General features: G+C 41.7%; 1 protein-coding gene across 1 annotated transcript in view; it reads left to right on the plus strand.

Moving 5' to 3' along the window:
• The first annotated feature begins 11,700 nt into the window (after positions 1-11,700).
• LOC123487120 (protein diaphanous homolog 3-like) overlaps positions 11,701-17,537 on the plus strand; it is a 69,844-nt gene continuing 64,007 nt past the window's right edge. Inside the window, exon 1 of the mRNA XM_045218257.1 lies at positions 11,701-11,845. Within this exon, the coding sequence (XP_045074192.1) occupies positions 11,726-11,845 (120 nt within the window). The 5' untranslated portion in view covers positions 11,701-11,725. The remainder of the gene's footprint in view (positions 11,846-17,537) is intronic.

Here is a 17,537-nt window from a genome sequence, read left to right on the forward strand (position 1 = left end):
TTTCACAACAGAGGAACGAGCAGCACTGATCAGATGCCCCCCTCTGTCATCAAAATCAAAAAACCCCATCCTGCAGCTTCCATGATGAATCTCTCTTCTCCATTTCAGATTAACCTATATTGCTCTCTACTACTATCTGCTCTACTTTTTAACCCTATTCGTAGTAACCTAAACCCCTGAGTCTCTCTTGCTGCCTCCTTTAATTTCAGAAAAGTTGTTGTCATCCTTCCTACATTTGCTATTACCATCGTATCATTAATCCCTTCCCAAAGTTACCATTAACGTTGTTGATTTAGTTGATGAATTAAAACCCTTAATTCCCTCTAGTGGGAAACTACCAACATCCTATTCGATTATTCCCTATTGGAGTGACTACTGTAATAAACTTATCCTTAACTCCCTCTGTGACTGTGGAAAGTTTTACAGACTTCAAATCTTCCATTATAAGCATCACCTTACAAATTACATAGCCCTTTAACCAATAATTCTTAACCGGAACAAATTTCTATGCTTTCACTAGATAAGTACACATATTCTCCCTGATCTTTATCTGTAACCTTACGCAAAATAAGTGAACAGTCACTCCTAACCCTCTTCTAAACTATACCTCCTTTTACTCCTGGTCCTGATAACAACACTTATTCTCCATAATTATCTCTCCATATGAGAGAAACGTCCCCATCCTAAATGGCATATTATAATTATTATTCTCCTAACCCTCATAACAGTATTTTTCCCCCTATAATTGATGCTGAACCCTTACAATCAAATGCGCTATATTTATGGCTTTAATAACTATCAATGTTGAAAGAGTTAAATTACTTCTCACTGTTGTTTTAATAGACTCACGTGGTGATGTCATTATTGTTACTACTTCATCCCAAAGCTCTGAACTCTTTACTTGTACTTCCATCCATCACCACTAGTGTCACTTTTTCCCCCTTTCAGTTCTACCTCTAAACTTTAAACCTTTTGATTATAACAAAAAGTACCCACAATTACCTTGATCTTCCTATTCTAAAGTGTCATTCATTACTGTTCTCTCTCTCTCTTACTACTAACTTTGAACTTAGCTCACTGTCTCAGAGTTCCTTCACCCCTAGTTCTCCTAACTTATTTTAATCTAATCTTTTCTCTCATAACATTTAAAACCTTTTCCCACTGATTTATTGACAAAATTCCTTCCCCACCAATTTTTAGAATACGTGATTGGGAATTCCCCACCTGCTCCTGACTCCTTTACACAGACTTGGCAAAACCGACTAAACACCTTTTAGCCTAACCTCAAATCTCTTAGTGTAAGAATATAACCCAAAATAACAGTCACCCCTATTAAGTTTTCAGACAGATTGTCTTAGACAGTCTAGTGTACATCTTATTGTACAATTCAATTCTCTTCCCAACACTGCAATAACAGTATCTTCTAATATTAGTATGTCTATTTTGATTAACTGTTTTACTACCTCAAATCCCCTATCCTAATTCGTTATCAATTAGTGATATGTTTAACCTCTTTAGGCCTAAACCCAGATAAGTTTTTCCCCTATTCACTATCACTTCTAATGGTCAGTTGTTTTTACTTCAATTGTTGGCTATTTTCTCTTCTTCTCTAATCGATGCTCTCAGCTGATACCCCCCTTCCGGATATTCTAGACACTAACAGGTGATCTTGAATTGCCCCTGTATCTTCCTTTAAAAATGTTCTCTTGTTTCCTCCTGACTTGTTGCTGTGGATAAGGAACATCTGGTACCCCCTTTGGCTGGTACAATTGCATTTGATATTGTTCAGTTGAAGCTGTGACAGTGATTGTTGATTTGGTTCACTCTGATTCTTCATACTTTTCTTCTTCTCCACCACCAGTTATAAGTTGTATTTGATTGAGTTTTCTTCGTCCAGTTCTTCTCGTTGTGGACCTATCAGTATTCTTCAAAAGGTTATCTTCTAAGTTCTGTTCTTGAAATATCATCTTCCATCATCTTCTGTGCCAGTCCTTGTAGGACAAACTCCTCTTGAAAATAAAGCACCTTTAATCTCCAAATCTTCATCGCTTTCTTCATCTTCAACTTCCATCAGAGATCAAATCTCTAGTATCCATTTCTTCTTTCCTCTCTTGCCACTTCCTCTGATCACAGAGTCACCTCCACCCATGACCTCTCATCAATCACTCTCATTCTCCATCATCCTCTTCTCCTTCATCTTTCTAAACCTCCTTCTCTTCGTTTCCAGACATGTCGGTTCTTCTTACTTCTGGAGTTTTGAATTCATCTTCATCGTTGTTTCTGCTGGTACCCTATCTATTATTAATCTATATTTCTGATGCAATAATCACTCCTGGATGATTATTGTAAACTGAGAATAAACCTCCCTAAACTCTACTTTTTAAACCTATCTTATCGCTGACATATTTTATCAATTTCTGTTTGAGAATGAAGGGCAACTTTTGTTTCACTTGCCGGATACCCTAGCAACACTTTAGTTAAAGGATTACCACTATGCACTATATCAACCAATGTACTGACTTTCATAGTCCTGATAATTTTTACCCACTTGTAACAAGCCTTTCTATTCCTTTATTGTGAACTATCCTATTTTAAACTATATAGGTTATGTAGCCTTCTTCCCTGTAATTCTTAATATAACCTAACAACTCCAAATAAATCCCAATAAGTCCATTAAAAATCATGAATAATTAAAACCAATTTTTATTCCTATATCCTATGTCCCCAATTTATCCATTAGTGTTGACTATATTACCACAACCCATCAAATGCAAATAAATTAGTCAACTCCAAAGCAATCCCAACACAAAGCTTTTAACCCTTCAATGAATGATACAATTCCCATCAAATGCCAGTGATACACAGAGCATCCAAAATGCAATTTTTAATGAAATAGTATTTGCCAAGCCCATGCAAAATCGTCATAAGCTCACATATCTTGTAACAGTAACCTGTTTGATGACTTGATCCCTCCACCGCGTCACGTGATCACTTCCTGTATCTCCTCGCCCCCTTCTCTCCTGTCTCTCATGACAAGGGACAAAGACACAGAAACAGCTTTTAATAGTTCATGCCATCACTGAGTATTTCCAACCATTCAAAATTCATTCGTTCTACATTATTCACTCTAAGACTAAACTCAGGACTAATTATAGATCGCCCAAAAACATTTTGCTTTTAATCCGTCATTTAATTATTTAATTCACTCTATTATAATCCGTTACCATATATTTAATTTATAAATTCAATAGGTCCCAAAACAAGTTTCATCTTAACCCACCACCGTTTAAACTAGAATCATCGTGTTAAAATCTCCTTGTGCCTATTTGTTCCGTCGTCTGTGTTCCTCTGTCTCCCCCTGCAGTTTAACCAATGTGTTGTTTTACAGAATTCACGCATGCGCAAATATCATTTTAAAATTAAACGCATCCCCATACATTTACTACATAGATCGCTCCAAACCATTTCATTTAATTTTAATCGTCTTATTTTAATTAATTATACTCCGTCAACATATATTTGATCTATAAATGTACTACATCTCGCCAAATAGTTTAACGTTCACATAACAGTTACTTTAACGATTTTAAAAGAGTCGTGTTCACCTCTCTTCTCGATAGCTCTTAAACCCCTAAAAGAAACCCCAAACAATCATATGACCTTACGCCACCATTTTGTTCCGTCGACTCAGCACGACCGCATGTCGTAACTCTCGCCCTGTAAAATCACACGCCTGCGCACATCCAATCAAAACCACATTTTCACCTCCACGAAACGGATACCAGTCCAGCTGTACCTTTCGCTCCCTCCTAGTCAAACAACATTTAACAGCGCTCACAAAACATACAACCTGACTTACAGACAGTGACAAGTTTAAGAGACTTTAATCCATCGCAATGGAATCTCTAAGGATATCCGTTAGCATGTAGCATGCAACACAATTAGCATTCAACCTTAGCATTTAGCTTAGCCTAAGGTACACCGTGACACTAAACACAATTAGCACTAGCATCCACCTCAGCCACCATGATGTAGCATGATTCACACTTTAGCCTTACAAAAATTAGCCTTTAGCCTTAAGCATTAGCATTTAGCCACGATGTACCACGTGGCCCGAACCATACAATCAAGCATTTAACCACGAGGCACCACGTGGCTGAAACAATCCAGCATTAACACCAACCTCCAGCTAACTGCAGCCTACTAGCTATACAAATGAACACCCCGCACCGTGGCCAAATCATCATCATCACAATTATCTCCCCGTCTAACTTTTTGTTGCCTTGAAAGATGAATCTCATATCAAGCGGTTATCCCCAACCAATTTCCCGTCGGCCAGAGGAGGAGTATAACATAAATACAACCATTCACTTCATAATTCCCGCTTAAAGAATCAACCTGACCCAACCTAACTAAGTCCAGGATTTGTAGCCCACTCAATAATAATAATAAGAATTATTACGAGTCGCCCCGTTTCGAGGTCTTTTCCGTATTCACGGTGCCCTAACTATGCAGATATCTTCCAACCTTTATTCTCTACCAATCCATTGTCCTAAACATGCTATTATTCCCCGTTACCCATCAACCAAATTTAAAATATTTTCGTTCAGACTCCCAGTTAACAGCCATAACGCCACCCGAAACACGGTCGTAAGGGTACACTCCTCCAGTGTACATAAGCAGTAACAAAACCAACAACTTAGCTGTGTCTAGTCGGGTCATGACTCCAGACCAAAGTCAGCTTGAGTTAGCTTGATGACTCCAAATGCAGCAAAGAAGGACTGCATCATCCCTCCTGGCAAGCTCGCCATTCTGTCGTATATGATGAATGGTGGCAATTATTGCTGTCAACAAAAGGAGTCGGCTCATACTGAACATTGATCATAAGGTTTATTCAGACCACAAGCTTCAGCATGAGTTTACAGACACGCGTGGTCCGGAGAGCAGTGTCGTCCAATTCTAATGTCTGCTCTGTCCTATCTTCTTCGTGTACCCCTATTTATAACCAATGCAACAAGATGGGCTCCCTCTGCTGGCCAGTTTACAATACACTTCCTGTCTATTATATGTTACCTTATACTAAATATTGCCTTTTGATACTAACATAACCAACATTCCATTTCGTCATGAAAAACATTTAACAAAGGCATAATCTTCAGATACGATACTGCACTGTCTAAAACCCAAAGCAGAGACAGCACGGTGGCTCTTTAACCAAGTCCTGGTACGCTTTCAGGGGTCAAAGTACCCAATTGTCATACATGAGTAAAATATATTTTAATAGAAAATTACTCAAGTAAAAGTGAAAGTCACCCAGTAAAATACTACTTGAGCAAAAGTCTAAAAGTATTTACTTTCAAATATACTTATGTATCAAAAGTAAATGTAATTGCTCAAATATACTTAAGTATTGAAAGTAAAAGTATAAATCATTTCAAATTCCTTATATTAAACAAACCAGACGGCACCATTTTCTTGTTTTTTTTCATTTACGGGTAGCCAGGGGCAACACTCCAACACTCAGACATCATTTACAGATAGCCAGGGGCACACTCCAACACTCAGACATCATTTACAGATAGCCAGGGGCACACTCCAACACTCAGACATCATTTACGGGTAGCCAGGGGCAACACTCCAACACTCAGACATCATTTACAGATAGCCAGGGGCAACACTCCAACACTCAGACATCATTTACAGATAGCCAGGGGCAACACTCCAACACTCAGACATCATTTACAGATAGCCAGGGGCAACACTCCAACACTCAGACATCATTTACGGGTAGCCAGGGGCACACTCCAACACTCAGACATCATTTACAGATAGCCAGGGGCAACACTCCAACACTCAGACATCATTTACGGGTAGCCAGGGGCACTCTCCAACACTCAGACATCATTTACAAACCAAGCATTTATGTTTAGTGATTCCGCCAGTTCAGAGGCAGCAGGGATGACCAGGGATGTTCTCTTGATTAGTGTGTGAATTGGACCATTTTCCTGTCCTACTAACCATGCAAAATCTAACGAGTACTTTTGGGTGTCAGGAAACATTTATGGAGTAAATAGTACATCACTTTTTTTTAAAATGTAGTGAAATAAAAGTAAAAGTTGTCAAAAATACAAATAGTAAAATAAAGTACAGATACCCCAAACAACTACTTAAGTAGTACTTTAAAGTATTTTTACTAAGTACTTTTACACCACTGCAAACCGGGAAGTAGGGGGGCCATTTATGTTACTCATCATTAAGTTGGATATGTTTGTGGCCAGTAGGGTAGCCCTCTTGTCTGTGCTGATATTGTTCATAAGGCTAAAGTTCCTCCCACACTCCGCTGTGCTGACAGGGAATGTTTGCATACAGTTCATAAGCGGTGTTAGGTCCTTGGGCTCACTGTTGGGATCTTCTATTAGGGTCCTATCCCATTCAGGTGATTGGTCTGGGAACAAGTTAAAACGCTTGCACAGTCGTCTTACTTCTGCTTCATCATGGCGGATGTTGGGGTTTAATGGCCATTTAGTCTGATCCAGAATGTTGAGGTCTTTGATTATTTCATCCTCAAAAAGGCAAGCGTTTTTTCCCCCAAGTTGTCAATGAGGCGTTTGTAGGAACTGACCCGCATTGATTGACTCGAGCTTTGCGTTTGGTTTGAAGGCTATAGACCGATACTCGCCACTCTTTTTCGCTTCTAAAGCCTCTGCATACTTCTCTCCTGGACTCCCCTTGAAGGAACGTATCCCTCTGTGTGATTTAGCAGTTGCTCTGCTCTGAGGAGAGCTATAGAACGATGTTAACGCTTAGTTCATGCAGTGCATAAAGCCCAAGGTCGCAAAGAAATGCTGGACTCTGAACACGGTCTATTAACCCTTTGTATATTTGTTTATCTTTGTTGCTATTCCTCTCATCTGCACAAGTATTTTAGAAGTGCTGCACAAGTGCTGCCCAGCGATGTCCAGACAGAACCAAAACTGCTGGCGACCCAGCAGACATCCAACACTGCCGATTCGAATAAGTTGTGAGTCTACTTCGGCTGCTGCACCTCTTGAGTTCACGTTCATTTTTTGTTTGACATACTATATAGAGAGGTACAGCTTATCCCTTTTCGTGATCAGAAAAAGGTCTGTTTTTTGGGGGGGGGCCAAATGAAAGACAGCTTCGGTCATGGCCTCCGCTGCTTTCCCAATGTCTCCATGTTTCTGTTTTTCTGCTATCTTTACCGCTAGAACGTGTGCCTTAGATTAACCATTGTCTAATACGTGTATTCCTCAAGACTGACAGACCTGCCGTTATATTGGCCTGCCCAGATGCTTCCATTTCTACGTTTATCCCACTCAAGTGAGAGAGCGAGAGACTCCTTGCTTCTTGAAGATTCCAAGGGAATTCCCAACTGCCACAGACCAGACACCCGGTGAAACATCGACAAGAAACAAACAATGTAACTGTTTACATCTGTATGTGTGCGTGTTCAAGCGTGAGTCCATTGTCTCTGACATTCACACTTGGGTGTGACAATCTATTTTAATCCTGTAAATATTTGTTACACTTCGTGTAGAAAACATTATCAACACCTTCATAATATTGAGTTGCACCCCCCTTTTTCCCTCACAACAGCCCCAATTCGTCAGGGCATGGGACTCTACAAAGTGTCGAAAGCGTTCCACAGGGATGCTGGACCTTGTTGACTCCAATGTTTCCCACAGTTCTGTCCAGTTGGCTGGATGTCCTTTGGGTGGTGGACCATTCTTCATACACACGGAAACTGTTGAGCGTGCAAAAACCCAGCAGAGGTGCCAGAACAGGATCCGGCACCTCTCCATTTTGGACTGTTTCGTTCCCGAACCTATTTGGCCTGATCTGGTACCTCTAGTGGCATGAAAAATAATTGTCACTTTTTGCAATGTAAAAATTCGAATAAAAGATATCAAAGTTCATTTGAGTTGACTGTTCTTTAATTCTCCTGCCCCCCCCCCCCCAAAAAAAAACGTAATGTGAAAAAGTTGATTTTCAGCCCTGCCTGATATTCTAACAGTCAATTCGGGTTGGGCCGGACCGGGTTTATGGTTTGCGCAACATTGTAACTAACCTGTTTGAGGCCAACACTTGGGATGTAGCTCAGTTGGTAGAGCATGGCGTTTGCAACGCCTGGGTTTTGGGTTAGATTCCCACGGGGGGCCAGTATGAATTTTTTTAAATTAAAAATAATGTATGCACTCACTAACTGTAAGTCGCTCTGGATAAGAGCGTCTGCTAAATGACGTAAATGTAAATGCGGTGGCTGTGTGAGAAGCGCGCCTGTATCGAGAATCTCTCCCTCTCTCTTCTCCGATAGACATGAACCTGTAATCTCTCAGCTCTCCAGCGTTGCACTTCATAATGTGTTCACTTATAGAATCATAGCCGCGCGAAGGGTTCTGGAGGAGTTGCAGCACCACTGATTAAATTGAAATCAATTTGCCAAAGTTATAGAATTACTGCTGTCTGTTTAGAAAGACCAATATTTATGACCAATATTCATTCAGAGAAGGCCTATAATTGAGGCATCCACCATGAGAAGGCCTATAATTTACCCACAGCTTCTTAAAAAAAAATTAGCCAAGCTGTGGATGCAGCCAATAACAAGGCATTAGCCTACAGTCAAAACACAATCTCACACTCAATTTACAGTCGGGAACGCGCTGCAAATCTGTCAAACAGCATGCAGACAAAACAGGCCTTTTTTTGTTGTTGCAATATTTCAAATACAATCGCGGGAAAACGCAGGCTGGAAAGCAAATGGACTCCTGCTGAAAAGAGAACACTCTAATATGTCTGCTATAGGCTAGCAAAATATTTCATCAACTTCCAAATATTATTTTACAAAGTAAAACTAGAGAGAGATAGGCTTTTGGCACCAGCGCATCCGCCATCACCAACGAGTGAGCTGCGCATCATTGGGTCAGTTAGTGAAACTTGAAAGCATTTTAAGGACTATAATTTCCTCCTCATATTGTAGCCTACAATATGTCTCCACACACCTAGGCCTAGGCTATTGATGGATTCAAGACAGGGTTGTTTTTATTGATCTCAGATTGTCCGTTTGTCAGTGTCAAAGTAGCCTGACATTTCGATAATTTGTGCAGTATTAAAAAATATTCTGACAAAGTCTCCAGTCATGTAAAATGACATAGAATTGCATGAAATGGCCCCGTGTAGCTCAGTTGGTAGAGCAAGGCGCTTGCAACGCCAGGGTTGTGGGTTCGTTTCCCACGGGGGGCCAGTATGAAAATGTATGCACTCACTAACTGTAAGTCGCTCTGGATAAGAGCGTCTGCAAAATGTAAAATAAAAGGACACTTTTTTCTCGGACACTAGGCTACAAAAAATGTTCTCCATGTTTGCAACTTCTGTAAGTGCCTCTTCTCTACTGCTCTGTGCCACTACGCAAATGTGATGATATGCATTCATTATAAATGTGATTTTTTTTTTACCTCAGAGTCCCCCAAGTCACCCCCCTTCACGCTCACTTTTTGTTCAGGCACCTCCCGGAACACTGGAATGGACGAATCACTCACTCATGAATTCTGAACTATAGCCTACCCAAAAACGAATGTCCTGTCCTTTGACAAAAGATCACTGATACAAAAATAATTGATTCTTGATATCCTTGTGTGGTTTGACGGGTTAGCCTCGGTCAGTGACAGATGTTTAAGCTCGGGCCCTGCACGCACCGCTGCACTGGGGCAGAGACGGTGAACATATTTGGCTACAACAGCACACTTGTTCTGTTACACCCTGATTTACATGAACATTAGAGTCATTTAGCAGACGCTCTTATATCCTAGGTGGAACTGTTTTATCCTGTATCCAGTCATTTCATATCCACGAGGAATTCAGTTAGTTAGGGCCTAGGTTTGAGAGTGAGTAAGCAGCTTTTCATACCGCACCCCCCTGGCTTTACGTCAGACTCCCACTCGCTACCGCAAGAACTGGTCCCAAGAACTGGTCCCAAACCCAACTGGTCCCAAACCCAACCGCAGTCCCGCAATGTTATTTTAGGCGTATGTGACGCAGCTCACGTGCCAGCCATGGTCCCAGCAATTTTGCGCCCTAAAGGCAATATCAAATGCTCTAAAATAACTTAATAAATAGGTTAAATTACCAGAGATTTTCACGTGGCCCATTATTTTTGGCTAATTGTATTACTGGACTATATCAGCCAATATGCTAGATGTAGTATGAAGAGAGCAGAGTTGGAGAGACTTGCACTTTCTCTTGAGCTATTTTTATAGCCTGGGTAATCAAATACTTATTGAAAAGGAAAAGGTGCCTTTTCAATGATGATTACATTTTTTGATTGCGCCTCAACTCACGTTGGTTGAGCGCCCTCCACTTCTTTCTATTATCAATATGTATTTACAGACACTTTATAATAATAAACCATTTAGCAGACGCTTTTATCCAAAGCGATTTACAGTCATGTATGCATACATTTTTACGTAGGGGTGGTCCCGGGGATCGAACCCACTACCCTGGCGTTACAATGCTCTACCAATTGAGCTACAGAGGACCAATTTACTTGAGTAAATTATAGTCTAATCATATTTAAGTTAATTTCATATTTAAGTTAACTGCCACGTGTTTCTCCGCCGTGCAGGCAGCCTACTCTATTCCAATGAGACCACACGTAGGCGCACTTGAACTCGCAAGCCCGGCTAGGAGAGGAGAGGTAGGCTACTGAAGTTGAATTCTGAGTGCGAAAAAGTCAAAAGATGTGCTTTTAAATACAATAGGTAGAATTGGGCTAACGCATACAAAGCAGAAAGACGACAGTTTCCAAATAATCTGAGTGACAACAAAAACATTTTCATCCCAAAGTCGTATGTCTGTCTGACCGCCCGCAGCATGAAAAATGCTACAAAAAACCACTAAATAACTGTAAAATATCCAAAGAGAGGTTTGTTGATGATTCCGACAGACTACACACAGTAAGATTTGGCCAAGTGTCTGTGTATCTTTGACACATGAAAGAGTTGGACCAACCAGGGGAAAATGTTTTAGTCTACAAGGTAATTTTAAAAACGGTCAAAGTTTAGTCAAAAGAGCTGTTGTAGATTAATAATCAACCGGAGCTTTTTCCCGCGTCGTTTTTTCTGTCAGGAAGCTCGTCTCTTGGATGGAATGAGTGACATGACGAACCGCCAATCGTTTACCTCAATATTAAAGGCGTTTCTGTTGTCGGCGAAAACAATTGGCTAGAATGAAATGACGTCAAACTGACAACTTCCGGTGGCGCGGTTTTTTGGACTGAAAAAAAATAATACAGTTAGAAGTTTGAGCTGTCAGAATGTCAACTCGCTTTAAGGTTGTCTGAAAAGCTTAACTAACTTTTGTCAACATCGTTTTTGCAAATATTTCGACAATTTTATTCAAGAGAAATGTGCTGATAACTGTAGTTGATCTTTTCTATACGTCTTGGAAGGCAAACTTCCATGAAAAGCCACAAATTGGATTAAGGAAATCCGCCTGTGATAGTTAGCTAGCTCATTAGCCACCTCGTTGGCATCTTTGAAGGGTCTCTTGTCCCCGTTTGTCCTCGCGTTCACATTGCATTGGCAGGTTTAAGTAACGTTTCCCAAGAATCGCTTTTGTTAACCAACCGTATTGCATGTTTCGCCGTTTTTGCAAGGTCGGGTACAGTAGTTACGGTGAGTAGCCCAGCTAGCTTGCTACCCTAGTTATCATGGAGAACCAGTGGAATAATCTTCAGTCCGGTGGACGAGACAAACAGCGAAAGAAAGGATTCAACGCCGGACTAGGGGGATCGTCTGGATGCGAGGATGGAGAACGTAAACCAAAATTTGTAAGTAGGCCTTTCTAAAACTCAATCACTGAAAGTGTCACTGACTCGACACAGTTTACCTCAAGTGGCACACCACTCGCCCTGTATTGTAGCTCTCAGGGCTAGCTAAGGTGACATTTGACACTGCACATTGACCACCCTACACGATGCCACGATTCAGGCTAGGTAGTTAAATACTTGTTCCATAAACCTGCTTAACTGACATTCCAGTTCAATGCCATGTACTGATAATTGTTTTATGAGAGTCAATCTGTGCTGTCTGCACTCACATTGTGCAAAATCCCTGTTTCAAATCAAAATTTATTTGCCACATAACACATGTTTATCAGATGTTATTGTGGGTGTAGCGAAATGCTTGTGTTTCTAGCTCCAACAGTGCAGTATATCTAACAATTCACAACCAAAAAGTAAAATAATGGAATTAAGGAATATATAAATATTATAAATATTAGGATGAGCAATGTCGGAGTGGAATAGACTAAAATACAGTAGAATAGAATACAGTATATACATATGAGATGAGTAAAGCAATATGTAAACATTATTAGAGAGACTAGTGTTCCATTATTAAAGTGGCCAGTGAGTCCAAGTCTATGTATATAGGGCAGCAGCCTCTAAGGTGCAGGGTTACATAACCGGGTGGAAGCCGCCTTGTGATGGATATTTAACAGTCTGATGGCCTTGAGATAGAAGCTGTTTTTCATTCCTCTCGTTCCCAGCTTTGATGCACCTGTACTGACCTCGCCTTCTGGATGATAGCGGGGTGAACAGGCAGTGGCTCGGGTGGTTGATGTCCTTGATTATATTTGTGGCCTTCCTGTGACATTGGGTGCTGTAGGTGTCCTGCAGGGCAGGTACTTTGCCCCTGGTGATGCGTTGGGCAGACCGCACCACCCTCTGGAGAGCCCTGTGGTTGCGGGCGGTGCAGTTGCCGTACCAGGCGGTGATACAGGGGCCCGACAGGATGCTCTCAATTGTGCATCTGTAAAAGTTTGTGAGGGTTTTAGGTGCCAAGCCAAATTTCTTCAGCCTCCTGAGGTTGAAGAGGCGCTGTTGTGCCTTCTTCACCACACTGTCTGTGTGGGTGGACCATTTCAGATCATCAGTGATGTGTACGCAGTAGGGGTGGGCGATATGAGCTAAAATTCATATCACGATATTTTCCACTGTCCAGACGATATCGATATGATATCACGATATATGACGTAAAAAAATATGAATCACATTTTAATATCCCTTCTTGGTTAAATTATATTAGTTAAGGAAAAATATGTATTTGAACCTTATATAACCAGAAAGAGTGAGGCATTGGACCGTATGGACCTGAAAAGTTTTTATTTGTATTGTGCAAACATGCATTCCGTAAACATGAGGTAGGTAGGCCTATATATATATATATATATATATATATATATAAATTAGATATTAAGTAAAATTAAATAAAAAAATAACAGGAGATAAAGAAAATAAGGTAATTACAAATTCAAATACGTGTGTTTGTTTTGGCTACGGTCCGTAGATATGTAAAAACTAACCGTTTGAAACTAAACCTTTCAAGCCTCAACCATCAATTATCAACAATATCAACAAATCTTCACTAGAACTTTCTTCACAAGTTCCGTACAGGAATACCAGCATGTTGACTGTTTCTGGCTTTAGTGCTGCCCTGTGACATGTCACCACATTGCCCCCAGTGCTGAATGCCCTCTCAGAGGGGGCACTTGTGGCAGGGATGCATAAGTATTTCTTTGCCAGACAACTCACACGTGGAAAATTAGATCCGTGAAATCGCCACCACTCCAAAGGATCAGACTCGCTGTCTGCTGCCGTTGCCAGAATGTAGCTATTCAGCTCTTGCTCAATGATCTGCCTCTCTGAACATGAGGCAGGTGCACTGCTGGTCTGCTTAAAGAAGCTCCCAAGGCTCTTCTTGGGCTTCTTGCCTGATTGATGAGCAGTGGAAGCTTCTTTCTCCCTGTCAGTGTGATCCTCTGCAAGAGACGATTTTCCCAGGGCTGTGTTCTCCACCAGGAGGGCTTCGGTCTCTGAGGCAGCTCTCACCTTAAAAAATGAAAATAATTAAACTTTATTTGTATAGCACCTTTCATACATAAAATGCAGCCCAAAGTGCTTTACATTTGAAGCAATAAAACAAGAACAAATGAATAAATACCTTAATGTCCTCCAGTTTCTCAGCGGACATGTACCTGGTCTTGAACCTTGGATCTAGAAAGGTAGCCATGGAGAGCAGCTCATCTGTTGCAGGGTCAGTGTACTTGTTATTCAAGTAATCAAGAACCTTGATCTTGATCTCTTTGGTCAGTTCTGTATCGTCCTTGCTCAGATTTAGAACCTCTGCATTTAACAGATTGATGACAGGCTTCAAATAGGACACGCTCACATACGCTTCTCCTGACAGGGCATCTGTAAAGTCCTGGAGTGGCTTCAGTGCTGCTGTGACTGATTCCAAGACCTGGATGTCTTGCCAGGTAGGTACAAGGTGCCGTGTCTTTTGTCCCCTGCCAGGACCTGTGTAATGGCCTTTTCCTGCTCCAGGACTCTTTCCATCATTTTCAGACAGAGATCCCCACCTTGTCGGAGATTCTGTGATGAGCTTGTGCAGGGGCAGGCTTAGTTCATTCTGTGCTGTCATCAGGGCCTTCTGCTTTTTCCAGCTGTATGAGAACGTGCTAACCACCTTTTGCAAACCCCCTGTGGCCCGGGAAATCGCACACCCTGTGGCCCGGGAGCGTTTTGGACACTCCTCTCTGGAAATTGGGAATAAGAAATCAAAATAATAGGGTGAAAAATAATCGAATCACAATACAATAATAATTAATAATAATGCATTTTTATATAGAAATCACAATACAATATAACTTTTAATCTTTGTTTGAGGATTTACGGCATTTACATTCAACTGTTACACATTTTACAAATCTGATGTGCTTAGATTTAGCCTACGGTACATGGCTGATGTGAGCTGTATTTTTTCTTAATAATAAGCATCATACAGGGTAGGCCTAGGCTACAGTCCTGAAACTTACCAATAGCATTGTGCAGCCTGTGTCCGAAACATCCAAGGTTTGCCCACTTGTTCAGCTGCAATGCCTTGATCATGTTCGATCCGCTGTCGGTCGTCATACAAACTTGACGCGACTCTTTTAATCCCCAGGACGACAGTATGTCCCTCAGCCCACCTGCAATTATTTCCCCGGTGTGGTCGTCTGGGAAATAAGACGTCTGTAGGCACTTACTTTTCAGTTTCCAGTCACCGTCTATGTAATGGATTGTGAGGCTTATATAAGGTTCTGTGGTACGACTTGACCATAGATCGGCAGTAGTGGAGAAGAATGGAATGTTATTTATCTCACTGTAAACTCTGTCCCAGCATTCTGTGTAAAGCTGTGGCAGGCATTTTTGGCTAAAATATTTGCGGCTCGGGATCTCATATCTTGGGTCCAGAGTTTGAATCAACTTTCTGAACCCTCTTTCTCCACAGTTTGAATCGGGTACCATGTCCTTCGCTATGTGATTTGTAATCGCAGCTGTGATGTCTATCCATTTTTGCTCGTCTTCTCATAGCAAGTACCGGCAGCAAATGATGATATAATTGATTGTTGAGTGCGAGTCTGGCTTGTCTTCGGGCGAGCTCCTGGGCTTACTGTCTCACGCATTCTGGTGCATTGTTCATACTCACGGACATGTATGTTTTTAAGTGATTGAACAGGTTGGTCGTGTTTCCACCTTTTGCTAAGACAACACGACGACACAACTTGCATAGGGTAGTGTTTTGGTCGGGGTCGGAGATTTTAAAGCCAAACCAGTTCCAAACAACAGAGGTGCCCCCTTTCTTCTTAACCAATTTATCCTCCTGCTCTTGAGCAACATCAATTTCTGTGTTTTTCGCTCATCCTGGATTGTAAAGTTTTCCCCAATAGTTAACCTGCCTCCTAACTGCAGCTGCCTGCACACTTCTTTGTTGCTAGCACTACATGCGTGCAACAAGTGCATGCGACGTGCGCTCATAAAAATAGGTCAACATATTAACATACATTCTTTTATTCGTAAGAACCAAGAAAGGTTGGATAAAAAAAAAAAAAAGATGTAGCTACTTAGTACTATCACTCAGTTGAAATTTGGAACAAAAAAATATTGATGCAAAATTCGAATTTATGAATTCTGAATAAATCGCGGTATCCATGATATTGCTAAATCCATATCATGGCGCGGCACAATACCGGTTTTTACTATCAAACCGGTATATCGCCCACTCCTAGTACGCAGAGGAACTTGAAGCTTTCCACCTGTTCCACAGCGGTCCTGTCGATGTGGATAGGGAATGTGCTCCCTCTGCTGTTTCCTGAAGTCCATGATCAGCTCCTTTGTTTTGTCGACATTGAGTGAGAGGTCATTTTCCTGGCACCACACTCCCAGAGCCCTCACCTCCTCCCTGTAGGCGGTCTCGTCATTGTTGGTAATCAGGCCTACTACTGTTGTGTCGTCTGCCAACTTGATGATTGAGTTGAGGCGTGCTTGGCCACGCAGTGATGGGTGAACAGGGGAGTACAGGAGGGGGCTGAGCATGCACCCTTGTGGGGCCCCAGTGTTGAGGATCAGCGAAGTGGAGATGTTGTTTCCTACCTTCACCACCTGGGGGCGGCCCGTCAGGAAGTCCAGGACCCAGTTGCACAGGGCGGGGTTTGGGACCCAGGGCCCCCGAGCTTAATGATGAGCTTGGAGGGTACTATGGTGTTGAATGCTGAGCTATAGTCAATGAACAGCATTCTTACATAGGTATTCCTCTTGTCCAGATGGGATAGGGCAGTGTGCAGTGTGATGGCGATTGCATCGTCTGTGGATCTATTGGGGCGGTAAGCAAATTGAAGTGGGGTCTAGGGTGTCAGGTAAGGTAGAGGCCATTGTGGGGTCTCAGTATCCCCCCTCCTCCAGGGTGTCAGGGAAGGTGGAGGTGATATGATCCTTTCTGCACTGATGATGTAAATGTTGACATGAATCATTTTCCAAGGATTTGCTCTGTGCCAAATGCTGCAAAGCCTCTCTCTTCCCTCTCTTCAAATGAAAGGGACGTTCGTCTCTCTTGTCTAATGGTCGTCTGTAGTATATAAAACAGTCAACATGGCTACTGATAGTACACCTGAGATTTTTAGTATCCATTACTGGACGTTACAGGTTTGCCTATATAAAACGTTGCCATAGATTTTTCAACTAACCTGGTATTGGCGTTACTATTTTCGTTCTCGATTCGGCCAAACATGTATCTTTTAAATGTCCATATTCAGTGGCAGTGGCAGTGGTGCGTTTTGAATTTAGAAAATGCTCTGTTATTAAAATAAATCAAAAAAATTTTGCTCCATGAAGTAATCCAACAATGTGTACGCCGCCATCTTGTCAATTTCAAATCTTCTCTCATTGATCGAGACAGGTGAGTGTCATCATGACATGGGGTACATTAGGGTGGACCCACCTGTCTCTTCTTCTATGGTATTATGGTGGTCCGCAAGCAAACTTTAGAGGTGCATGCCACCACCTACTGGATGGGGTTAAAACGGATCAACTTTAACGCAGAAATAATAGGCGACGGGCTAACAAAAACAAATCCTTCAATCGGATTCAAATGACGACTCCGATCCCTACACATCCCCAGGAGCCTGGGAGGGGGGACCTCTTC

This window comes from Coregonus clupeaformis, unplaced genomic scaffold, assembly GCF_020615455.1.
Source record: "Coregonus clupeaformis isolate EN_2021a unplaced genomic scaffold, ASM2061545v1 scaf1470, whole genome shotgun sequence".
NCBI classification, from domain to species: Eukaryota; Metazoa; Chordata; class Actinopteri; order Salmoniformes; family Salmonidae; genus Coregonus; species Coregonus clupeaformis.